The sequence below is a fragment of the Lissotriton vulgaris genome, chromosome 9 (genome assembly GCF_964263255.1).
Source record: "Lissotriton vulgaris chromosome 9, aLisVul1.2, whole genome shotgun sequence".
NCBI classification, from domain to species: domain Eukaryota; kingdom Metazoa; phylum Chordata; class Amphibia; order Caudata; family Salamandridae; genus Lissotriton; species Lissotriton vulgaris.
The window spans coordinates 138,412,434-138,438,641 of record NC_141697.1 but is presented as its reverse complement, the minus strand read 5'-3'; the positions used below and the strand labels follow the sequence as shown (position 1 = coordinate 138,438,641).

At 47.8% G+C, this 26,208-nt stretch overlaps 1 protein-coding gene across 4 annotated transcripts in view; it reads right to left on the bottom strand.

Annotated features, from left to right (window-relative positions):
* Positions 1–26,208, bottom strand: part of ZNF106 (zinc finger protein 106) — a 303,557-nt gene that overhangs the window by 211,005 nt on the left and 66,344 nt on the right. For all 4 annotated transcript variants that reach the window (XM_086937207.1, XM_086937206.1, XM_086937209.1 and 1 more), the window contains exons 5-7: positions 25,210–25,407; positions 10,344–12,473; positions 8,843–9,443 (exon numbers count right to left, since the gene is read on the bottom strand). In XM_086937207.1, coding sequence (XP_086793333.1) covers positions 8,843–9,443; positions 10,344–12,473; positions 25,210–25,407 — 2,929 coding nt within the window. The remainder of the gene's footprint in view (positions 1–8,842; positions 9,444–10,343; positions 12,474–25,209; positions 25,408–26,208) is intronic.

Below are 26,208 nucleotides of genomic sequence, written 5' to 3'. Positions count from 1 at the left end.
GTAAGTGCTGAGTGCAGAGTAGTAAGTGCTGAGTGCAGAGTAGTAAGTGCTGAGTGCAGAGTAGTAAGTGCTGAGTGCAGAGTAGTAAGTGCTGAGTGCAGAGTAGTGAGTGCAGAGTAGTGAGTGCAGAGTAGTGAGTGCAGAGTAGTGAGTGCAGAGTAGTGAGTGCAGAGTAGTGAGTGCAGAGTAGTGAGTGCAGAGTGAGTGCAGAGTGGTAATGCAGAGTAGTGAGTAGTGAGTGCAGAGTGGTAATGCAGAGTAGTGAGTAGTGAGTGCAGAGTGGTAATGCAGAGTAGTGAGTAGTGAGTGCAGAGTGGTAATGCAGAGTAGTGAGTAGTGAGTGCAGAGTGGTAATGCAGAGTAGTGAGTAGTGAGTGCAGAGTAGTGAGTGCAGAGTAGTGAGTAGTGAGTGCAGAGTAGTGAGTGCAGAGTAGTGAGTAGTGAGTGCAGAGTAGTGAGTGCAGAGTAGTGAGTGCAGAGTAGTGAGTGCAGAGTAGTGAGTGCAGAGTAGTGAGTGCAGAGTAGTGAGTGCAGAGTAGTGAGTGCAGAATCTTTTGATTTAAAGAAAAAAAAATGTCATGAGCAATGCCAATAGCTCTACCTTTAATGATGCCGAGACCATTGCATTGCAAATGCTTGTTGATGGTATGCTGGACTTCGTTGTTGCTTGTCTAGGGTCTCTGCACACTTCTTCCACTCATATTCAGTACTAGATTGCAAGTGCTCCTACTGTAAACTGGGTTATGATTGGTTTTCCATATTTGGCATATTTGATTTACTAGTATGTCCCCAGTACAGTGCCCTGAGTGTGCCAAGGGCACGGTCTGTGAATCAAATGCTACTAGTGGGCCTGCAGCCTGGATTGTGCCACCACACAAGCAACCTTTCAAAGGTGTCTCCCTCATATTCGAATACACTGTAATAGGTCCCTCTTAAGATGGCTGCCACGCTGAGTAGACTTGTGTCATGTGACATGAGACGCTAAGAGCGGAACTCCATGGGACTTTAAAACCACCGGCGGGAGGTTTGCTGGGCTCGCCTGAAGTCGAGCGTTGCCGGTGATTCGGCGTGGGTAAGAGGATCTATCTCATGCGGTAAGAGTAGCGAGTCATTATCTCTACTGGGGCGGACATAGAGGTGATTAATTGGCAATGGGTTCACACTTGGGAATGCAATAGTGGCGGGGTGCGCGCTGCTCCGAGTGCGTGCCAGTAGTTGATTCGTCCCCCTTGTGATAAAAGGGTATTGGCAGCAAATATAGGGTGAGAAGCTGGAGGCGACACAGCAGGTATTGATTAAACCTGGTGTCTGTTTGTGTATTTGTGCACAGAATACCTGACGGTAGCGGGTTTTCAGAGGGATACGTGATCTTTTGGACACGAACGTCCACAGTGAATGGGGTAGCAGGTACGCGTGAAAGACGCTAACCCCAGGTGATTATGTTACAAATGATCTAAGTGCCACAATCTTTTAATTGTACTTGACGCAGCCAGCTGGCATGTGAGGGTCCAGAACCATTGGCTCATTATTATTTGCAATTTGTCATATTTACTATCACAGGTGTGGTTTACAAGAGAGTGGAAATAGAAGTGGATAACCCCTGTTTGCCCTGAAGAAGTTGCGTAAAATAAGAGCAACGAAACATGTTGGCGACAATGATTCACACAAGATTTTGCTCAGTGTGAATCATTTTTAATTTGGATAACTCGCAGCCCAGAATAAATTAGGAGTGGCCAGTGAGCTCTTTAATTTTAATTGTGTGAGATTCACGTTTTCTTTTCTCACTGGGGTCACTGGTGTATGTGTACACTAAAATAGCAAGTGCTTACGTTGACTTGTTATCGCACAAACAATCAGTACATTGTCTGGCTGACATTAAGAAAAAGTGCTGTTTTGTGGTGTTGGTCTTTTTCTTCTGTTTGTCTTTTCTTTCCACTACTACAAGAGTGAGCCCCCTATGATGATAAGTGGGTACACTGGTAATTGCTAGCCAGAAAACCCCATTGGCGGTGCTACCGTGAGGGGCTCACTCTTTTTCTCCACATTTTTCTCCACAATTTTAAATATTTCTTATTGTGTACCTTGATAGTTATTGACACTCACACAGTAATGGACAGCCTAAAAACAATGGGCACGTGGGAGTAAAAATTTTATATACACCGCTACGTTTTCTGTGTGTGGAATAGAAAGAGCAAGAGTGTCTTGAGGGACAGGCCATATTTTGTTTATTGCTTTGTTGGGTTGGCCTGCAGTTGCTACTTCTGTCTTGGGCAGTGAAAGGACTTGACTGAACTTTGAGTCCTGCAGTTAAAGTCTCTCCAAGGGTTTGAAGTAGAGCCTGCCTCCTGTTGGAAGTCTCAGGAACAAAGACTTAAGGTTCATCTGCCAACAGCACTGGTAACAGTGCTTTGTGCTGCAACAGAAGAAAAACAACTACAACCAGTCAACAAAGCCACTGCCGACTCTGTGACCTGACGGCACTGCCGGAGCATCACCCAGCTTCACACCACAAACCTGGTCTTACCGACACCGCCACCAGATGCGTCACTGAGCCACTGCTTGCACCATGACCTGTAGGCACTGCACCTCGGAATGCCTTGCTTCACACAGTCGCCCAGGTATCATGGACATCGACCGCGCTACCTGCACCGTGGCTTGTAGACACCGCTTGTGAAGTACACGAAGAATCACCCTGTCCCACACCGCAGCCCTAGTCAACCGACATCAGCGCAACAGCCTCCAGCATCGTCAAATCATGCCACTGCTTGCACAGCGACATGTGGGCACCACATGAAGCATTGGCCCGCGTCGCCACCTTGGATCTACTGACTACAGAACGTTAGCAGTTTTGACAACACTGCCTGCACCATGACCTGTGGACACTGCACATTGCATCGCCCCGCTTCACACTGCAGCCCTGGTCTCACAGATTATGATTGACGCAGTCACTGAGCCGCTGCTTGTATCGTGACCTGTGAGCACTGTACGTCTTATAGTCCCGCTTCGCAGCACAGCACCATCGTCATCATCGCCGCCGCTCCCAACTTCAACCTCACGGAGTTCGATCTGCAAAGCATGTGACTTCAAGGGCTGACAGCCCCTGCCCTGACCCCCAGGAACGACACCTGCCAACACCATCAACAGCCTCCCTTTGAAGTTCATCGCAAGGTCCACAACGCCCTGTATTCCAAGGTACTGCTTATTTATTTATTTATTTATTTATTTTTAGCATTTATTAAGCGCAAACAATTGCCCGCAGGCGTCTCGGCGGTGTACTTTTGTTACTCTCCTGAATGATCTTATGAATTTTTCAGAGGTCAAATAACCATGTCTTCAGTTTCTTCCTAAAGGACATGAGATTTGGGCTGGATCTTATGGTTTGCGGGAGTGTATTCCATAGTTTTGGGGCGACAACCAGAAAACGTCTGTCTCCCCAGTTGACCAGCCTAGTCCGTGGCACTACCAGGTCATTCTGTCTTGCTGATCGTAGCGTTCGCGTGGGAATGTATGGGACAAGATGGTTGCACAAAAATTGAGGCGCTTGATGGTGTAGTGACTTGTAGACGATGCACAGTGTTTTGAATTTAATTCTATTCCTAACAGGAAGCCAATGGAGCTTGCGGGTCTTCCCGACACCGTAAGTGGCAGGCCTGAGCTGTTGGATTTATTTATTCATGACGCTGTGATACATACGGACAGAGCCATCAACTTCAAGGAACTGTATTTTAAGTTTATTCTAGCAAAATGTATATCTTTATTACTGTATGTTGGAGATTCCCCTGATGCTGCGCCCACTGGAACTTCAGGTCCCACTGAAGAGCCGGTATGTGCCATCAGGCATGTGTCACTTGCAGGATGAAGGGGGCCATGAGGCCTAGCAGGATGCAGGAGGCCATGAGGACCAGCTGCCTGAGAGTCACTCTCACTGTAATCCAGGATGGAGGCTGAAACCTCAGTATCATAGCCTGAATATACTTGACTCATCTCTCAGGAGCATAGTCCAGAAACTGCACTGTTTCCAGAACAGCTTCGCTGAAATGGAGCATCTGAGAAAGAGTCAGGTGTGACCTCGGCACGTTGATAGTGAACCCCAGCAAATGCAGAAGGTTTGCCGTAGTATGGAGGTGGAAGCAAACAGCCTGTGGCAAGCTCGCCTTCAACAGCCAGTCGTTGAGATAAGGGAAATACTGGCATCCCTGATCTGCACAGATGAGCTGGGACCACCATCATCACGTTGTTGGTGAACACCTGAGGAACACAGGGAACTGAAAGTGTTTGTGGCCTACAGTAAACCTCAGCTAGCGCCGCTGAGCAGGCAGGATAGGAATGTGAAAATAGGCATCCTGCAAGTCCAACGATATCATCCACTCTCCTGGGTCCAGGGCAGACAAGACCTGAACTAGAGTGAGCATCTTGAATTTTAGCTTTTTGAGGAAGTAGTTGAGGGCACGCAATTCTAGGATGGGGTGCAGCCCCTTCTTCGTTGGGAATAACAACCACAGCCTACTTCTGGTGACGAAACTCTCTTTATGGATCCCTTGGCCAAGAGTCATGACTTTCTCCCGAAGCAAAGTCAGGTGATTCTCAGTCAGCCAGCCGTAAGCTGGAGGCATGGAGGGAAAGGTAGGGAGTGGAGGCATGGAGGGAAAGAGGAGGGAGTAGCCCCTTCAGACTATCCACCTGTTCTGGCAGTGGTGGCGGTGATGGCTGTTCCTGCCACCAACTGGCCCGTCCATGATCTTGAAGAGCCGGACTAGGAAGGCTTGGAGGCAGAGTTTGCAAGGCGAGTAGTGAACTAACCCAACCTCTGGTTACCCGACCCATGGGGTCTGTTCGAGCCACGGCCACACAGAGGCTGTTGAACTTGCGTGGCATTGTGGCTTAGGTCTGGCTGGCACAGCTGAAAGCCCCTTTAGTAGCCACCAAAGGGGCGTAAGGCAGACTGAGGGTGAGTGGCCACTGTGAGTCCAAGGAGTAGGCTCTAGCCCATGAGTCTTTAAAGCGCTTCAGTGACAGGTCTGCCTTAGGTGCCATCAAAGGGAATGTTCATGAGAGGCCTGGACATCCCCTGAAAAGCCAGAAGTCCTCAAAAAGGCTTGGCGCCAAACAGCCACTGTCGATGAAATCGCTCTGCCCAGCGAGCCGGTCATGTTGAGAACACAACGAATGATGACCTTTGCCACATCTCTCCCAACTGATACTGCTTGGGGGAGGATGGTTTGGGCCTCCTACGGGACAGGTGGCAGCACTTGCACAACCGTTTCCCAGGAAATCTGGGAATATTAGCCTATTAAGCATGCAGTGTTCACAGTCTACAATACAAGGCTGGTGGAAGAAAAAATGTTCTTGCCCTAATTATCCAGCCTCTCCGATTCCCTATCCAGTGGTAGGGAAGGAAATGTGCCTTGGGAGGTAGAGGCTTGGACCGCCAAGCACTCGGGTAGGGTGGTTGGTGAGGAAATTAGGATTACCCGGTGTAGGGCGATGGCAGCGGGTAAATGTTCCATTTACAGGTGCCCCTGTGTTGGGCTTGGACCAGTTTCCCAGTAGGAACTTAGTTAAGGCGTTGTTGAAAGGCAGCAAGGGTTGCGAGGGGGAGACACCAGGCTGCAGGACCCTCTGTAGCCAATGGTAGGGGGAGAAAGCAGGCCAGATTCTGGAGAGATATCCAGTTGGCTGGCCTCACCCAATTGCTCTAACCAGTCCATTTCATAAGGGAAGCAACCCCTTCCAATTAGCCTCCATTCCTAGCCCTTCAGAATAGGACTGAGGAAGAAACCTAGAACCTAATGGTTCTGTTGGCTCCAATCCGGCTTTGGGTTGTCAGGGATAAGAATGGGGCTGGCAGTGCCGCTGGTGCCAGTGGCGTTGGGAGTCTCAGCATGGGGATCGGCACTGGGGAAGGTCACAGTGGAACAAAGAATGTCGGTCCGGATCCATCACAGGATCCTTGTGAGGGGTCATCAGCGTTTGGGCCGGAGCTGCATGTGTGAAACCAGATGGCACGCCGGAAGGGCCAGGTCCCCCAATATGAGGCACATGGCTTCATCAACTTCCTTGAGCTGCGGGTGGGCGCTCTGGCTCCCGGGAAAGCTGGGAGGCGAGGAGCCGACCCAGGTGAGGTTCCGAGGAACGAGGTCTAGAGCGCCGAGACTCCTCTGTCATGTCGGCCGACAGATGGGGAGAAGTCAAAGCACGCTTTGACTTCTTATGTTTCTTTTGCTTTTTACCTGGCCGAATAAACGACTTCCGAGTGTTCCAGGATGAAGACTTGGGACTCAGTGCCCGGAACTTCCTCTCGTATGTAGAACGAAACCTCTTTGGAGAACGACACAATGCTGAGCACCGGGCCGCAAGCAGCTTTAGGGAAAACTCCCTCAAAGCTTTCAGAGCCATGCCTGGCAGTCAGAGCACCACTTCGAGTGGTAGTTGTGGTCCAGGCACCAAAGACAAACCAGGTGCTGACATGGAGCAGTGGCAGACGCCACATGGCTTGAAGCCAGAAGTCTTGTTTGACATGAGGAAATCCTACACACCCAAAAAGAGGGTAGACAAAACGTCGAAAAAAGCCTGTCTAAAAGTGACAGAGTAGCTCTCTTCGCAGATCTGCCTATGACGTCACGTGGAGCCTACTGACTCCACCTACTGGCATGCAGGTGTATTGCTTGAAGAAAAATCTTCGGGATGGAGTCTGACGCCTGGGAAATTCAGAGTACGAAGTCTGGGGCTAGATGTCTCTATCAGATGCATGAAGGCGAGTTATTTTCTAGGAGATAAACAAACACAACTAGAATGGTAAAACAAAAAATGTGCAGACCCACATCTCAACCTAGATGTGCTTGTACCAGACCACTCACATGGATCGCTATACCAAAATAGTGTTAAAAAAGAAAATTAACACGCTGACTCCTTAAAAAGATTGATCCTAAAGATGCAGCTGAAAAGCCCCAATATGTTAACAACGTGTATTCAGCCGTTACTGAAGCACATTAACCAAGATAACCACCGAAATCAAAGGCATAGTCTCGAATAAACTGCTCTGCTAAACATGCTTTATAGAGCGATCCCACTACAACACTGTATGTGTTTAATTCAGCTCACCAACAGGCTCATAAATAAAAAAGTGAATTAACTGGATACAAATCTTGACATTTGAACAAGGTAAATGGGGCCATTCTGTGAGATTAAACACCAGCAAAAACAAGCCCCCCCTCCTTTTTAAAACGATTTATCACTTGTGGCAAAGTTAAGTAGGGAAATATTATAGAAACCATCAAACTTACCCACAACAACAAATGGTTATTTTAGGAGAAACTAGAAATTCCAATCTTTTGTTGTTGGACAGACCCAGTTAAGACGTTTCGTCCCTATATTGAGACTTCATCAGGTCAATAAATTTCTCATAGTTAAACATCCATCCATCCTGTTCTCCTCAAATCCACTCCAATTGGTTTCGCGCAAAGTTTCTCCTGTGTCCGGCAAAAAAAAAAGCTCCCTCTTCTCGCTTAAAATTAAAGGACAAGAGGGTAGATGGACGTTTAACTATGAGAAATATATTGCCCTGATGAGTCTTAACATAGGGATGAAATGCGTTGGCTGGGTCCAACAACAAAATATTGGAATTGGCATAAGACTTAAAGAACGTTTGAAAAAAGTCCAGCGCATGGAGAACCAATTCTTTGCACCAAACACGGACTTTGATTATATTCTTAGGATTAGATGTGATTAAAGCAAAATTGCCACGGACATGTGCATAAATAATGTGTTAATATATTGCCCGCCCACAAATTAGTGTTTTAAGAAGTTGATGAGAAGCTTTGCTGGCAGTCCAATACTTGGGAGTGGGCACAAGGATAAAGATAATTTGGAAACACTTACCAGTAGAGTCTTGAGAAACACTACTGCCTTACTTTTTGAATATGCAACGCTGCAGCCCCCAGATTACAGAATAATGAAAGATCTGCCACCCCCATTAGTTTGTAATACAACAGACAACTGCTGAAGCAAATCAGAAGCCGGGCACAGTTTTATTAGCGCTATGAAACCGCTATGTGTACAAACAAGAGCATTATAGAAGCATGACAGAATCAGGCATTGTAAAGGGTGAGCAGTATCACTTGACGGCAAAGAACCAACATAGGTGCTTCTGTATAATAAAGTACCAAAACCTTAAAAGAAAAAACAAGTTACTTACCTGTACACTGTGGTTCTCCAGTATTGATAGCTTTCATTGATGCACATGCTTGTATTCTTCCCAGTCGTCATGGTGGGACCCGCAACACTCCTACCATGACGGGGAAGATACAAGCATGTGAAACTATGAAAGATTTAATTCTGGAGAAACTATATTATTGGAGTATCTGGCTCCTAGACTCTGATATAATCTACCAGTAGATAACTAATTGACAGAAATCTAAAGACCTTCTTTTTCAGATATCTGCAAGACTACTCTGATATCTCCAGTAGCCCTTGTTACTTAAACTGAGATACCCATCTTGTTTTACTTACGCAAGTGGAGCTTCCTTCTCACTATTCTATTACAGTACAATTACTAGGACATGATCGTCCTCTTGTCTTCACTGCATTTCTTCATAATTTTTAAGTGCTCCAATGTGTCTACGGCTATTCTACATAAATATGTTCAATAAATACACAGATAAACAAGGAGGATGGCTAGGTTTCAAGAGTGCTTGTGGAGTATGAAACACCAGGCCCATCGTAATGGCAAGATTAGAGATGCTCAATGTGTTACAATCGGTTTAGTGATTAAATAGTGGTGTGTGCAGGGGTTATAGAGGGTTCTCATTGTGTTAGTATAGTGCTTACTGCAGTCTTTACTCACCGCAGTTGCCCTCCTTTTCTTCCCAACACTTTGGCTGTCATTTTGCTCAGTACCAGATGTACAACTGCTGTCAGTAGCTGCATCTACTGAGTTGGAGGAGGGTAACGTGGGATCTTGGGGTGGAGCCAAACTTTGCCCTTCTTCTTGAATCTCTGTTCTCTTTTGGGTCTCAAGCCATTGCTCAGGGGGCTGCTCTCTCTTTATAGACGATATTTCAACAGCAGACAAAGTACTGTGCTGAGTTGCAGCTATTTCTGAGGCGGGAGATGATGTAGTACAGGCAGTCGCCTTTGGTTTAGGATCAGTCTGCATGTCTTCATTAACATTTGGTCCCAGAGGCATAGAATTCCGTTGGCTGGAGGGTACATCTTGCCTCTTCAGTTCTCTGTGTGCAGCTTTGTCAGAAAATAAATCATAAACAGAGCTAGTTCGGTCCACCACAACACTGCTCTCAGAGAGGCTGCGCTTTCGAGCTGTACCAGGTACTGGAATGGTCATTGCTTCCCAGTGGAATCCTTCAAAATTGGAAAGCTGGAAATCTTCTTCCATATCGAGTTCATCCTGTTCGTTCTGAACTGGTGCAACCATCTCTATACCAAATCTTATGGAAGGAAAACAAGCATTACAACAGAGTGGAAACTTACAATGGTAACACTGAAAAACATCACTTTAAATAAAGAGGCTCATGAAAGCAGCTGAATCAAACTATGGCATGTTTCCCATGCTACTGAACAAGAAACTTATTTTAATTGCCCTCCCGGTGTATTCATCAAAATACACATATGCAAGGAGGTAATTAACCTTTCATGTGGTTAGAATTCTAGAGGGTGAACATAACTGTAAAGGACACCTTCGGGTGAGACACCAGGGGTCTTTTATAAAGATTAGCCAATGGAACCATTTGAGTTCTTTGCTAAAAAAGGAATAAGAAAAAAAGGTTTAGCACAAAACCATCCCACATCAAGTTATGCACCGTGGCAAAAAACATGGAGAAGAATGACTTCATACTACAACTGACATAAATAGCATAAAACACTTTGCTCTCTTTTGCCCCATGCAAAATTGCTATGTTAGATGGACCATCATCAAAACCCGTTGGAACCATTTGTTATGCAATCTCCAAAAATGTTCCTTTTTTAACCTCCTGCATAACAATGTTCTATATAGAATGTTATCGCACCATAAAGTCTTCCCAAGTGTTGCAACAAATGCTCCATGTAGACCCATGAAAAGCAAAAATGCAAGAAACCGTCACACAAAATCCTGAAGACTATTCTGATCTTAAGCAGCCCGTAAATGATAAAAAAGAAAAGGTTTCCTGTATTGCACCTCAATTGTTCAATCATGGTTATGAGCCCTATACCCATAAATTATAGTACTACTGTTACTGCTTTGTAGACAAGTATGACTGCTTGCCATGCTGGACTGCAAGTGACAATAAAACAAAATGACTCCTTGACACACCTCCCTGCCCAATATTAAGTAAAGCAAGGATCCTAACCGTGGTAAGCCTTTGCCTAGTTCCTGTTTTTTTTTGGTCACATGCTGGATAACCTGTTCCCAATTTACATTTCGCCGTGAAGCATTTATAATCTGCCGCAGGGTTGGCTTCAATCCAGATTCTTTTTCGGTCTCACTTTTTCGATGTCCGCTTACATTCCGGATTCGGCGTGCATTGTTGAGATTGGGCTCTGGAAGATGTGCCGTAGCTTTGCTTTTAGGACCAATGTGTCGTGTCAGGTCTCGCTGGAGGGATACTGGAAGACCAAGCTTGCTTAGTGGAGGCAGAAGAGGTTGTGGACTGGCTCCTTTCTGCATGTCCTGATCACACACATTACTTCTGCCTGCATCTGACTCCACCTGAGCATCGGTTTGATGTGGATGTTCACTGCCTTCACATTGCAGAGCAGCGCACTCAAAACTTTCCAGAAGAGACAAGGGTGACTCTTTTGATTCAATTTTAAGTGGAACACATTTGGTGGGACCTGCAGTAGCATCTGAAGAGCTGGAGAAATTGCCAGATGTTTCAAAAGTGTTATTTTCTTCCTTGTTTGTGTCTCCACAGGGGAGCAAAGTATCTCCAAAAAGGCAAGGGTTTTCAGATTTTGCTCCCGAGCGTTCATCTTCCGATAGCTCCCCATCACTCACATTCTCCAGCAATTCCACATGAAGTTCTGCTGTTTCAGTATCTTTTGACACCTTATCTGAGTTACTAACTTCTTCAGATTGTTTTGTATAGCTTTTGAGGAGATGTTCACTTCGCATAGATTGGCTGGACTGTAAGATTTCTTTGGCTTTTCGTAGAACTTCACTGAGGCTTTCCATGGACTCTTTTTGAGGTGCGTCAATGTTGGCTTTGTTCGCAGGGCTACGACAAGAAGCACTGCGCAGCTTGGAGATATAAGAGTTGGACTGGTCAGTCTCTAAATGGAGTGCGCTCAAACGGGTCCGGCTTTCTCGGGGAGATGCAGGAAAGATAGGCTTGCTACTATTTTGCACACTTGCTGCCTCTCGCTTCTGTGTAGGGCGTTTGCTAGGGCTTGGTAAAAGAGGGCATTTAAGGACTGGCATTCTGCTACTTTTTCTGTTATCTTGATCAGAACTTTGTCCACCAGCAGTGTCTGCGGACTCCTTAAAATGATTGCTTGAATCAGCATCTAAATTATTACTTTTAGATTGCCAAGTGTCATCATTTACGTTGAGCTTTGGAAGAGAGTCTGAAATATTGGTTTCACCATTTTTAAAAACCTTTTGCAGTTCCTTTTCTGAACTTTCAGCTATATCTTCAGTTGGTGGTTGGTTCTCTGCAGCTTTCTGGGAAGGATAAGGGCTCCAGCGATGTGGTTTATCTTTAGAAGGGCTTGGTCCTTTTGCAGTGTACTTGGTAGTTTTGTACTCTAATTTCTCTTGTGCACTAAACTCAAATGTGGTACCAAGAGGAAGATGATCACTGGTGTAATCCTCTGGATACATAGAATTGGCACACTGCTCTTCTGTGCGATCACCACAGGATATTAGAGCACTTGTGCGATCCTTGTCGGGGCGTTCCCACGTATATCTCATCCGATTATAATTTATGGACCTACCACGTTTTGTATTCCAGCCCACACCCATGTCATCCACTCTGTTCCTTCCTGGGTGAAATCCAGCATTCCATCCATTTGTAGCATGTGAAGCGGAGCTCCAGTTTCCACCAGGATTACCAGGATACCACGTAGGAAAACTTGCACCGTTTTCTGGGTTCCAATTGTGATTTCTTATCGTACCATTAAAATTCCAAGGCACAGCGCCTCCCCTATTTGAATTCCAAGCAGTTCCAGCATTAGTAAGGCCCTGATGTCGCTTTGCTGGCCCTCCAGGAGGAATTAAGTGCCAACCGCCACGCCCTTTTGTACCCCTGGGATATCCGCTGGAATTGGAGATTTGGGTGGAATGCGGGAACTTTCCTGTTCTTAGATTAACAAAGCCCTCCTTTTCCCAGTTCCAGTCTCTGTGGGGCATTCCATGGTGGAGCCACATATCTTGCTTATAATTATCCCGGTTTCCATGAGGTGCTCTATTTTCTCTTTTTCTCTGGAGCCTCCTGTCATCAGTTTCTGGTTCCAGGTATGTGTTGCTTGTTCCATCTTGTCTGAAAAAAAGAATACATTGTAAAACAAATGGTCAATTGCTTTACATTTTCTTGTTCTAAACACAATTACACAAACATAAAGCAAGGTTTCCTTAGAAATTCCAGAAAAAAACTACTTTTGATGTAACTACCTAGATCTGTGGGACATTTGTTTAGGGTCGCAGGAAATAGCCTGTAAAATTATACATAACTTGGCCATTTCAGAAAACATTTGAATGCCTAAAACATTAATGCATACAGTGAGGCATGAATTATCTTCCTCCATGATTCTCAGTATTCACTTGGGAGAAGTCACTAAATAGGTACTTATTTCTACCAGAGGTAAAGAAGATGTGGCAGAGACGTGGACATCACAGTTGAAGCTGAATCAGTCAATCACACCATAATCTTCATGAGCCTCCTCTAAACTCCTTTCTTGTTCATGGCATTATGTGTAACCCTATATTTCCAGCCAAAGAAAGGGGAAGAGGAGGGCGTGAAAAAGAAGTAGTGAATCTAGTGATAAACCTAGCACTAGATCGTTTTCCCACCTTGTCTTTAATTTTAGGGAACAGGTAGCAATCCGTTCAAATAAAAATTGACTGGGAGATCATTGAACTGTGCAAGGTCTGAGTGCTACTATTTATTCAGCAGTCAGAAAAGGGGAAAATTAAGTGCCAAAATCTAAGGGTCTAAGCAATTTAGTCTCAACACATGTTCTTTCCTATACATGTACACAGGCACTTTACTTAATTTGTGTTCTACATGAACCTTCTCCTTTCGTGAATATACAAACTCTTTTACACATCCTAGGTTATGAATAAGAACATCTTACATCCCCACTATAAGTGGCCAGTTTTTTTTCTGATCCCTGAGCAAACAAGTTTGTGCAGACCGTGTAATCACAAGTTTAGCAGTAATTACAATATCTCCCACAATTTCCGCCGAGTGAATTTTGGTCAATCAAATCTGCCAAATTTACCAGCGGAAAAATGCCCAGTAAATACTGCGACATGCCGATATTGGTGCAAAAAGCAACATCTGAGCATTATTCCACATATGGATGAGGAAAACTAGAGGTAACAGTTCCTAATCTGATACTATAAACATTGATCCCGGGGGTACTGGTTTTTAACTTTTTTCACCACTAGGCTTCTTAGTAGGGCCAAAGTACTTCCTCGAAATATCACAAACTAGACACTACAAATAAAAATAGCATCAGCAAAGCCAATAGGTCTGCCTTTGGCTGTCAGCCTTTTGGCAATTCTTGTTTAGTCATGTTTTTGCAAAACGTTATTGTTAGGGAAGCTGCTGGGCCCTCATCATTCTTAAAAAAATAAAACAAAATTGGGCTAAAGGCAAAAATATTCTAAATAGAAATGTGAGACTCAAATGTGTCACTGAGTTAACTGAATATTTCTTCTTTTAGTCAGTCAAACACACAGAGGCTTTGCAGTCCACTGAAAATCAACAAAGTCAAATTACTACACAACACAAAACAGGAAAGGCATGTTTATTAGGTTTGACCTTTAATATGGCTTTAGTTGTCGCTACAGACTATAGTTTTCTCAAAAATATCACACATAATATACATACATACATAGAGACCTTTTGGTTAGCAGGTTTCTTTCATTGGTCTGCTAAACTGTCATTCTTGCATTTGTCTCCACCCACCACAGCATACAACAACTGTCGATGGGTCACCCCACTTTTAGCTATTATTTCTCTTCATTTTGAACGATTGAGCAAAGACTGTGGTCACATCCATCAAAAATACTGCCCTTCTCTTCAATGGTAAACCTGGTTCCAATTGTACTTTTTTGTTATTTTCTTACATTATTCTTATTGGATATTTATTTTGCTTGCACTTCTAGTGCCCAGTTAAATAATGATTTCTCTTCTGTCCCGTTTTTAAAGTTATGAATTGTTTAGATGACATACTGACAAGAAGCTGCTTGCGATTTGAGTGATGATTACTAGGTGATTTTTTCATGTCTGTTTCACAAGTAATAATATGCATGGCGCAACTGAATGGTTTTTGTATAAAAATACATCACTAGCAAAACCTCCACATCAGTGAATGTTTTTCACGTTTTACATATGAAAATGCAAGCATATGGCGGGCAAGATTTCTTTACACCCCACAAAATTAAACTCCACAACACAAAATAACATACCACATAATTACTCCCCCTAACATACAAATCCACTTCACGTAATCCTTATACACTAAATACCACATAATTTCTATCCATATACTTCCACTGCACAATACCACATAAATCCATTACACACCACATACATTCAACTCCACTCCAAAACACATAAGTAAAAAACATTTACATTGCTAATAGCTCTAAGTCTTTCAAATGGGAGACCTATTGCATTGCAAATGCTTGTTTTTTAAGCAATGACCAGGATTTCAGTCTGTTGAGTAGTACTAATGCACGCAGAGTCTACCTGCTTTTATGCTTTCTCCAGTACAATGAAGATGGTACATAAGGTCATAGTTCAGTGCCTGACCTAGAACGGGATCTTAACCCTGTGCCTGTTTTTTGGCAACTTAGAATACTTTGAATAAGCAGTTGGGACTCCGAAGTGTTTTGCATCCTCGCCGTATTCAAACTCATCAACATGCGTCCGGCAATACCATCTGCTTGTAGGTCCTCAGGCCTGCTACGGAGCCCATGAATGATGCTACCTCTTACCATTAGCTCTGATGCAGGCCATCCGTATTGTCCCTCTATTGCACGGGTACTCATAGTACTGCCCGCGGGCCAACAGCGGCCCGGCAAGCCTTACCCGGCGGCCCGCGGACCGTCCAAACATCGTACCCGCAGGGGCGGCTCTAGGCTCATGGCGGCCCTGGGCAGGGAGCATAGGTAGGGGGCCCCGGAAGAGGGGGTCCGGGCGGGGCGGAGCAGGAGGCCAGTGAGAGGGGGGGGGGTGTTTTGGAAGTGAAACAGAGCCGGAGTCCGCCAAATCCCTGCCAGGGGCCGCCACGCAAATATGTATCCATCCTCAGAGGATTATTATATTAAGGATATATATTGGAGTGGCGGCCCCTGGAGTTTGGCGGCCCTGTGCAGGTGCACAGCTTGCACATGCCTAAGGCCGCCCCTGGTACCCGTGTTTAAATTATTATTATTTTTTTAGTGTATCAGCAAACACTCCTGCGGCAGCGCGACGCAAGAGACTCTGCTGCTCTGTGGAGGGGGGGCGATTCCCGCCATAGTCAGAGTGGAGCTGCAGGGGCCTAAGAGGTGAACAAAGCCTCATTAACATGTGAATGGTCTTTTAAAGACCTGTGAAGTGCTCGGGTGCGGCTGTGGGGGGGGTGTGCCCGGAAGCTGTCTCAGCCAGGGTACACACAGGCAGGGTGAGATGAAGAGGGTGACAGAGGGAGAGAGAGGAGGTAGAGGGGGAGAGAGACAGGGCCAGACAGAGAGAGAGCGAGGGAGGGAGACAGAGAGAGAGCGAAGGAGAGCGAGGGAGAGCGAGGGAGGGAGAGCGAGGGAGGGAGAGCGAGGGAGGGAGAGCGAGGGAGGGAGAGCGAGGGAGGGAGAGCGAGGGAGGGAGAGCGAGGGAGGGAGAGCGAGGGAGGGAGAGCGAGGGAGGGAGAGCGAGGGAGGGAGAGCGAGGGAGAGCGAGGGAGGGAGAGCGAGGGAGGGAGAGCGAGGGAGGGAGAGCGAGGGAGGGAGAGCGAGGGAGGGAGAGCGAGGGAGGGAGAGCGAGGGAGGGAGAGCGAGGGAGGGAGAGCGAGGGAGGGAGAGCGAGGGAGGGAGAGCGAGGGAGGGAGAGCGAGGGAGGGAGGGAGAGCGAGGGAGGGAGGGAGAGCGAGGGAGGGAGGGAGAGCGAGGGAGAGCGAGGGAGGGAGAGCGAGGGAGGGAGAGCGAGGGAGGGAGAGCGAGGGAGGGAGAGCGAGGGAGGGAGAGCGAGGGAGGGAGAGCGAGGGAGGGAGGGAGAGCGAGGGAGGGAGGGAGAGCGAGGGAGAGCGAGGGAGGGAGAGCGAGGGAGGGAGAGCGAGGGAGGGAGAGCGAGGGAGAGGGAGGGAGACGGAGGGAGACGGAGGGAGAGGGAGGGAGACGGAGGGAGACGGAGGGAGACGGAGGGAGACGGAGGGAGACGGAGGGAGCGAGGTAGAGGCAGACAGAGGGAGAGCGAGGGAGAGCGAGGGAGAGCAAGAGAGTGAGTGAGGGTGAACGAGGAAGGGAGATAGCGGGAGAGCGAGGAAGAGCAAGGGAGAGCGCGGGAGAGCGAGGGAGAGCGCGGGAGAGCGAGGGAGAGCGAGGTAGAGGCAGACAGAGGAAGAGCGAGGGAGAGCGTGGGAGAACGCGGGAGAGTGAGGAGAGCGAGGGAGAGCAAGGGAGGGAGACAGAGCTAGGAAGAGCGAGGTAGAGGCAGACAGAGGGAGAGCGAGGGAGAGTGAGTGAGGGTGCACGAGGAAGGGAGACAGCGGGAGAGCGAGAGAGAGCACGAGAGCAAGGGAGGCAGACAGAGGCAGACAGAGGGAGAGCGAGAGAGGCAGACAGAGGGAGAGCGAGAGAGGCAGACAGAGGGAGAGCGAGAGAGGCAGACAGAGGGAGAGCGAGAGAGGCAGACAGAGGGAGAGCGAGAGAGGCAGACAGAGGGAGAGCGAGAGAGGGAGACAGAGGGAGAGCGAGAGAGGGAGACAGAGGGAGAGCGAGAGAGGGAGACAGAGAGAGAGCGAGGGAGAGGCAGACTGAGGGAGAGCGAGGGAGAGCGCGAGAGAGCGAGGGGGAATGCGGGAGAGCGAGGGAGAGCGAGGGGGAATGCGGGAGAGCGAGGGAGAGCGAGGGGGAATGCAGGAGAGCAAGGGGGAATGCAGGAGAGCAAGGGAGAGCGAGGGGGAATGCGGGAAAGCGCGGGAGAGCGCGGGAGAGCGAGGGAGAGCGAAGGAGAGCGAAGGAGAGCGAAGAAGAGCGAAGGAGAGCGAAGGAGAGCGAAGGAGAGCGAAGGAGAGCGAAGGAGAGCGAAGGAGGGAGACAGAGGCCGAGGGAGAGCGAGGGAGGGAGACCGAGGGAGAGCAAGGGAGAGCGAAGGAGGGGAGGGAGACAGAGGAGCGAGGGAGGGGGAGGGAGACAGAGGAGCGAGGTAGAGGGAGGGAGACAGAGGAGCGAGGTAGAGGGAGGGAGACAGAGGAGCGAGGTGGAGGGAGACAGAGCGACTGAGTGAGACAGAGCGACTGAGTGAGACAGAGCGACGGAGGGAGACAGAGCGACGGAGGGAGACAGAGCGACGGAGGGAGACAGAGCGACGGAGGGAGACAGAGCGAGGGAGGGAGGGAGGGAGACCGAGGGAGGGAGGGAGATTGAGGGAGGGAGGGAGACGGAGCGAGGGAGGGAGACGGAGCGAGGGAGGGAGGGAGACAGAGCGAGGGAGGGAGGGAGACAGAGCGAGGGAGGGAGGGAGACAGAGCGAGGGAGGGAGGGAGACAGAGCGAGGGAGGGAGGGAGACAGAGGGAGGGAGGGAGACAGAGCGAGGGAGGGAGGGAAACAGAGCGAGGGAGGGAGGGAGGGAGACAGAGCGAGGGAGGGAGGGAGACAGAGCGAGGGAGGGAGACAGAGGGAGGGAGACAGAGGGAGGGAGGGAGACAGAGGGAGGGAGGGAGACAGAGGGAGGGAGGGAGACGGAGGGAGGGAGACAGAGCGAGGGAGGGAGGGAAACAGAGCGAGGGAGGGAGGGAAACAGAGCGAGGGAGGGAGGGAAACAGAGCGAGGGAGGGAGGGAAACAGAGCGAGGGAGGGAGGGAAACAGAGCGAGGGAGGGAGGGAAACGGAGCGAGGGAGGGAGGGAAACGGAGCGAGGGAGGGAGGGAAACGGAGCGAGGGAGGGAGGGAAACAGAGCGAGGGAGGGAGGGAAACAGAGCGAGGGAGGGAGGGAGACCTCAGAGTAAGGGAGACCTCAGAGTGAGGGGGCGGGAAGGAGAGAGAGGGAAGGAGGGAGAGGGAAGGAGGGAGAGGGAAACAGAGTGAGGGAGAGGGAAACAGAGTGAGGGAGAGGGAAACAGAGTGAGGGAGAGGGAAACAGAGTGAGGGAGAGGGAAACAGAGTGAGGGAGAGGGAAACAGAGTGAGGGAGAGGGAAACAGAGTGAGGGAGAGGGAAACAGAGTGAGGGAGAGGGAAACCGGGAGAGGGAGACAGAGAGAGAGGGAGACAGAGAGAGAGTGAGACCGTCTGAGTGAGTGAGGGAGACAGAGAGACAGAGGGAGTGAGAGGTAGAGAGAGGGAGGAAGAGGGAGGGAGGGAGAGAGGGAGGGAGGGAGAGAGAGAGACTGAAAAAGAACGAGAGAGAGAGAGAGAGAGAGAGAGAGAGAGAGAGAGAGAGAGAGCGAGAGAGAGAGATGTGTATGCCGGGTCTGGTGGCTCAGTTGACGAAGGCATCCGCTGCAGAGACCAGTGATCAACCTCATGGTACCAGTTTTTTTTGTTGCTCTAGCCCCGCCCCCTCCCCCACTGACCCCGCCCCCACCGGTGCGGCCCTCAGACACAAACCACACTGTAAATTTGGACCCGAGAGAAAGTTTGTGAGTACCTATGCTCTATTGGAATGTGTATCTCTTGTCATTGTTTACCTGTTAATTGTAGTTCTTCAGCATTCAGAATATATGAGAGAACCCTAATAGGCCACATACCCAGATTAAATGTATTTGTCAACACGCTGACATTTCTTCTTTCATTGAAACTGGATGCAAAGCTGTCAAATAATATAACGCCATAAAGGGCATAAAAGGGAAGGCCTTGTGTTTCTTTTGAAATGAAATTGCAAAATGCTAGGGTGTGAAGAAATGTCACAAAGGTTGAATACACTACAAATATGGTGCCTCTCAAATGTGCAAAAGTACATATATACACAAATGAAAAGCGCTTCGGAGTTGCTCATGTACCTTAATACTCAGTTCTCTGAAACCTAAAAAAATAAACCTACTTATTAATCCTGGTGTGTTCATTGTTTAGGAGTCGGCAAACTTTTACACCTCATTTGTTGCGACTGTGTGGACCCAGTGCGAGTCCATCAACACCACCTCACATGACTGCTAGCTTCTTACACCATTAGGTGCTGGAATCTTACAGTTGGCACTCCTCACGTAGGGAAACATGGGGCTTAATTGTGGGCTTTAGTAGATATTTAGCAAAAGCAAGTGAAGGCTGATAAAGAGGAAGGTTTAGGTGTAAATACAGCGTTTTTAGGTCAGGTTTTAGTTGAGACCTTTTGCTTTTAAAAATAAAATCTTTAAAAAGACATATACAGAGGAGGAGCCAAGATGGCGGACGGACAGGACGTCTGAGCTCCCGGCTCCGCAGCCCGTCTGCTGTTTACATGACATCCTGATCTTTATTCCTGCCTACGGCGCGAGCAAATGTAACCACGAATGCGCTGACACTTTCCGCATTCCTCCGATGTCCCCGCCGGCTTTTTTGGTCGAGGATTCATAGAGTTTGCCGACTTTGGACTTTGCCCACGCACTCTGGCCCGACCACCGCCACCGGACACCGCTGATCACGTACGGTGAGACGACCTGGGGCAGGACCGGCGCCTGGGGAAATGTTACCGGCTGTGGAGTGGGCGGCTTGGCGGAGCCTTCTTAGCGACGGAGAGAATACCTGTATGATTGGGTCCGGGCTGGCGATATTTCCTTTGTCATGCTACCAGCGGTCAGAGCGGTATCCATTTTAGTGCGCCCACCACCCGCATTGCTATACAGCCGAGGGCTTTCACATCTTGCGAGCCCCGTATAGCGAGCAGCATCTCTTCTTGCCTTAAATGCTATTCCTCCGCCCTATGGAGTCGCCCTCCCCCCTCCGATGTGGGCTGACTGCAGAGATGGTGGCGGCGCCGGTCTACCTCGCCGAAAAGACGGAAGCCTCCATATCCCTGACGCAAGCTGCCCTGCCTACTGTCGAGCTGGAGGGTGTCCCGGTGGCGCCTTTGCATACTGCCGCCATGCTGAAGCGGGGAGCAGACCTGACCTATGGTGATATCCTTCTAGCCCTGGAAGACTTGAGGGCGACACGGTGGCAAAACACTCGAGAACTGGAGCGGAAGATTGATGTCGCTATGCCATCCAGGGAACTACTGCGGTTGTCTGACCCCCCAATGCCTCTCATTCCCTTCGAGGCGGATACAATGTGGCGACAGGGGGATACTGTGGAACGTCCTCTCCCTGGCTACAGTGTCGAGTGTTCTTTTAATGACAAAGTTGCAGATACAAAGTTCCCTTCCACTCTAAAAGATGAGACTCTGCCTCTGCAAGTGTTGCCATGGCTTCCTCAACATCGCCGGAGTGTGTGCCGTTCTGTGGGGAAAAATGTGTTGGTCACTTTCGACGTGGTGATGGTCGATGATTGGGAACTCTCGCTTCCTCTTCCTCTGCGTCTTCTATGCCGGGAGCGGCCATCTTGCTCCTTTGTTCTGCCTGAGGTACACTCCCAGCGGTGGCCATGCCTGGTGAGGCTTCAGCGTTCTGGCCAGGGCTGATGTTGCCTCCCTTGATGACCCTGCCTGACCGCCTGGCATGACCCGGACTAGAATACTTGTCTATGTATTTGATGTGCCGCATGCGTGTAATTTGCTATTGTTGATTGCGGGGGTGGAACTGTGGGGCCACCTAGGATCGGGCCGGGGCTGGGCGATTTCCTTTAGTGTGCTGTACGTATTGGCGGGCGGGGACTAGGATGGGACTGCTAATTATCTGATTTATTCGCACATTTGGAATTGAGTCTCCCCACCTGCTGCTTTGCTTGCTACTTCAGTTGTGCTGATGATACGTAGGGTGGGGGATGCTTACGGGGCTGGTGGTGACCGGGAGTATGTTAAATTTTCCTCCTCCTGCCTTTTCTGGGAGTCGGAGACTGGGATGTTCTTTCCCACTCTCCAGACTCTCTTTCCCACTTGGGGTTCTTTTGGGGCGACAGGCATGCCTATTGGGGGGGGTGGGCCATGGCCTTCCGCTGGTATGCAGGGTGGGGGGATGGGATGTGTTCTATGTCTTTTCTTTGTCTCTATGGCCCTCTTTCTCTTTCTTTCTCTCCTCTTCTTCGGTTTCTTTCTCTTCTATGTTCTTTGTTTCTTTGGGGTCGGGGTTCAGTGTTAGTAGGGAGTTTATTGTGTTCCATCATTCTGTGGTATAGCGTTTGCTCTTAGTTCCTGGACGGTGGCCACCTGTTTCCTTACAAATGCCTTCCTCTATAACGCCTCCTTCTGGGTGCTCCGTGAACGGTTATGTCTCTCCTGGTCAGTGATCAGCTTCGACTCTTTTCGTAGTTTACTACATCGTACTCGACAAAATCATAAAATTAAACCTTTTCCTATCCTGTCATTATTGTTCTATGTTCTACACGATACTTTTCACTCAGAGATTGCTTTAACGGCGTTCTGCCCTATTGGTTTTTTCTTTTATCCTTTTCTGATATGTCATAGCGGCCGGCCCCGAGGGGTTGTAGGCAGACGCTGTGTATTGTGCATTTAACAAAATAAAGGTTTTAAAAAAAAAATTAAAAAAAAAAAGACATATACATACATAAAGTGGTGTTTGACCATTGGTCTATAAACTTGTCATTAACATTTTTCTTCAGCCCGCCACCACGGTACCCACTATGGGACAGTGGGTCCCACTTCTGTCATTAGCTCTCTTTACTGTGAGTGACAGCAGTTTGCCTGGGCTGGTGTACCGAAGCGCACATCCCTTAAAAACGAGTTATCTTTAGTGCCAGAGCTGGTTGGCCAATCAATGTTAAAAAAAAATTATTTGTCGTTTTGGTGCCACTGGCCTCACCGTCTATCTTTGTTTGAGATATTTATTTCAAGGTAACATTTTAGGAAAAAGATTGGTAAAACTAGAGATACTTCAATTTTGAGGTCTGAAACGCTGCCCTCTGTGCATAATTAGCACTCTTTGTGGCTGAAGCTGTTCGCATGGTGAACTGATAATAGGAGAGGCATTGGTTTCACACCAGCTACTGCGTTTTATCATGCACAATCTATACGGACACTCTGGGAATAAACTAGCACTTCCACCAAAACAAACTGTATTCTTAAGTGACTATAAGGGTGCTTTTTCACACTTAAAATGCTTCACTCCTCTTTTTTAGTAACTTCTCTTGGTAAAATGAAAACCTACTTATTGGTGCTCTGTGGGGCAAAACGGTGCCAAAAGTCCTACAGAGCATGCATCTATACACATCATGAGCATGCCGTCTCGAAAGACAACTTTGGTTACGCTTTCGGTGAGCGCCTTTCTCAGGCAGCACAATACACATGACACACTGAAAGGCTGTATCAAGCTAATGAGATTTTTTTTTTTTTTTGGAATGTCACAGATCTATATTTAGTTGCAATATTTATTTTAAGAGTTCATTTTCAAAAACAGCTAGATAAATATAATATACCTTTTATTCACAAGTATGAAAGGTTTTCTTTGCCGGCGTAGGCAAGACAAGCATCACAACACACCTTGTGTCCCATATGCTGTATCGGTCTCCTGAATTATTCCAACTGCTCATACACAGCAGGTAATGCAATTATGTGATGTCATTATTTATAACTAAATCCATATTAACTAACAGGAATCTTAAACTGCATTTGTGTCGTAACTGGTTCGAATGGGTACCGCTTTATTGGATCCCATGAAGTATGGACCCAGGCAAGGAGCTTTGTTTTCAATAGCCATGACCAATAGATTTTCTAAAACAGATCGGTGACAACAGTAAACTTTGTATTTACTCCTATGATAGGCTGAACTACGTGCACAGGCGCAACAATGATCACCACAACACATCGCCTAGGCACAGACCTGGCTCCCGATTATCCCACAGAGTTTATGCGTGGCAAATAACAAGACTTCAAATTTACTCTATATAACAGAACGCCTTAGCCCCACGCAGCCTGTAGTATAAGCAGTCATGACACCCACCTGTTTGCAACGTATGCCGTTCAAGCGCTGTCAAGAGAATGTATTTTCACACACGAGCTTTGCAGATAATGGTCCTCCATTGCATTTGAAACCAGCTCAAATTGGATTCCAATTGCGACAACCGATGCTTTTCAACGCCTGAACCGTTTTATCATCTCTTTTATTTCTTCTCTTTCAACACAAAGACCCAAGTTATTGCAGTTGCTGGTGCCCAACTTGTGCACTGCACACATCTGCTTTGAAAGCTGAAATGACGCGGCACTTATTTTAACACTGCATCACGCAGTAGTGCAATTTGTGGGGCAGGTGCCCGAGATGTAGCTGGAAGTGAAACCAGAGATGATCCATCTGGCAGCCATACCCTCATGATACCTACATGTACCTGCACACATCTCTAAATGAGCCACATTTCAGCCCTGCAGAACCTCCTCGTATTCCCTCCTGGGGCTCTCACTGCACCCTTCCATCTTGTCATACACCACCTAGTGCTTTTATGGTTTTGGGTTAAAGTAGTAACATTCTATCCAGCATTACAACACCGGCACCACCAAAATCTCTATCACCACACTCACCAAAACTAACACTACACTATCATGCCAACTCTCAAGAAGATCACTATCATCACAATAACCCACCACTAACCAACACCGCTAGCATCAATATCCACCTCAACTCTAGGACCACCAGAAGTCCTATCGTCAACATCACAACTACCACCAATTACACTACTACCCCATCAACTTTCCCACAATTGCCAACATTACAATTACAGCTACTTCTACAGCCACTCTCAACTACTTCCTCCACCATCTAAAAACTACTACAATCACTGACAGTACTACCACCTTCACAACAAACATTAGTATGACCACTGCCACCAGCAGAACCGCCACAATGTTCTCATGAATTTATGTGTGTTAAAGTGTGTGTTTTAAACTGTTTTCTATAACAATATGGCTTTTCTCTAAACAATGAGAAAAAGAACTAAATACAATATTAAAACACCACTGTCACATGCTGACCTATTATTACTATAGAACCACACAAGTAAAAAATGTCCTATGCAAACAAACATAACATACTAGCTCCTAGGCAGAATAGCTGAGTGAAATTAAATACTTCAATATAGTCTTCACAATAATGTAGCTTACCTTTAAATTAGTGAACAGGAACACTCAAAAAAATTGATGTTTGGATAAGACTAAGATGTAAGGTTAGGATTCCAGTCTTTTGTTTCGAGAAGCAATTACTTAATCGGACCTTCTACGTAAAGGGGAAGAGGGAGAACATATTGTAACATCAACAATATACATCAGATGTAGCCCACCTAAGTTCCCCAAACTGTCCTACCGGACCCTACTGTGCTTAGGGCTCCGGATGGAGATGCGGGACCTCCAACTCCAGCTTTTTCATGGTCTATAACAGTTTGTTTGTGGAGTGGAGGTGCGCTTCAGATGTTGGGGTACTACTTTAGAGCTGCTTGCACTGTACACCTAATAATTTTCATTATTAAATTGCAATCATGTGTCGGCCACTTTTCTTTGAAATGCTGTACAATGAAATGGTCACATAAATGTTATTTTGTAAATGTACTGGGACCACAGGGACGCTGGATCAGCATTGCAGTTGATCAATTATCGGTTTTTACAAGTAGGAAAAACTTCAAACCAATTTCCATTAAACCGAAATGTGGGTTCATACTCCATCAGTCCTGCTAAACTGTACAAAGCAAACACAAGCAATGTCAATCACAAGTCTGGTCACGCATCCTTCCTCTCCAAAAGTAGCCCCGAGTTGCTTTCACAACATGAAGCTTCCTACCTGTTTTGTTCCTTTCGCTGCGTGATGAGCTGGACCAGCTCCTGGTCGAAGTACTCCTCCTCAGCCTCCTCGTTGCCTTCCTCCTCTCGGTCGTAGGCATCGGTGTTGTCTTTGTGCAGCTGGCTGGAGATGTGCTTGGCATACGTCGACAGCCCCACCACCGTCACCTGGCAGACCCGGCACTCATGGCTACTATCCCTGGGGAGAGAAGCAGAGAGGGGACACTCAATTCTTCCCACAGGCATGGCAGGCCAGAAAAGACAAGCGGGCGCTGTGTTTCTTTAAAAACTCGGCGGACCCGTGCCAAACTTTGTCTGCTTCGAAATGTTGCGTCTTGAGCAGCATGTGGTAGAATCAGATACAGAAGTGCGCTTTTCGCATTTGCTAAAGTCGTCAAATTTGAAAGGTGGTTCTCCAACAACTAAGAGGTAATATCTTGGAAGAAATTTAGTTTTTTCTTTAAAAAAAAAAGAATCTTCTTAAATTGTTGAATTTCAAACAGAAGAGACACGGGCGAGAGGAGGAGGCTGAGTGGGGGAGCTTGGAGCTGGGGAGCAGCTAGCGGCTGCTGCTCCGAGTCACCTCCATGCCGCCAGCTGCTGAGGGCAGCCCGGCGACAGGGTCTACATTTATGCCCCGTGGCTGGCGCATGCGCTCTGCGCGCGCCGAGGGCTGGGTAGAAGGGTGAGGAGCCTATGAGAGGCGCGTGTAACTGGAGCAAAGGACAGCTGGGCTCCCCGCCCGGAATCCCAACACTCCGGCCGATGAAAGGACGCCTCCAGCCAGGCCTACTTTTTTTGGGACTGCACGAGGGCCGAGTTCTGCTGCAACGTGCTCATCTAAAAAAACAAATGCAGTTTAGCTTGTGCTCCTCACCCCGTCAAGGAGTGAACGGATATACCACAGGGCCGCTCGAGGAGCGGAGGAAAAGGGTGCACTGTCTATTTAAAGGTGGGCTGGTTGGCTGTTGGAGCACGCATGCTTGCAGCGCTTCCACCA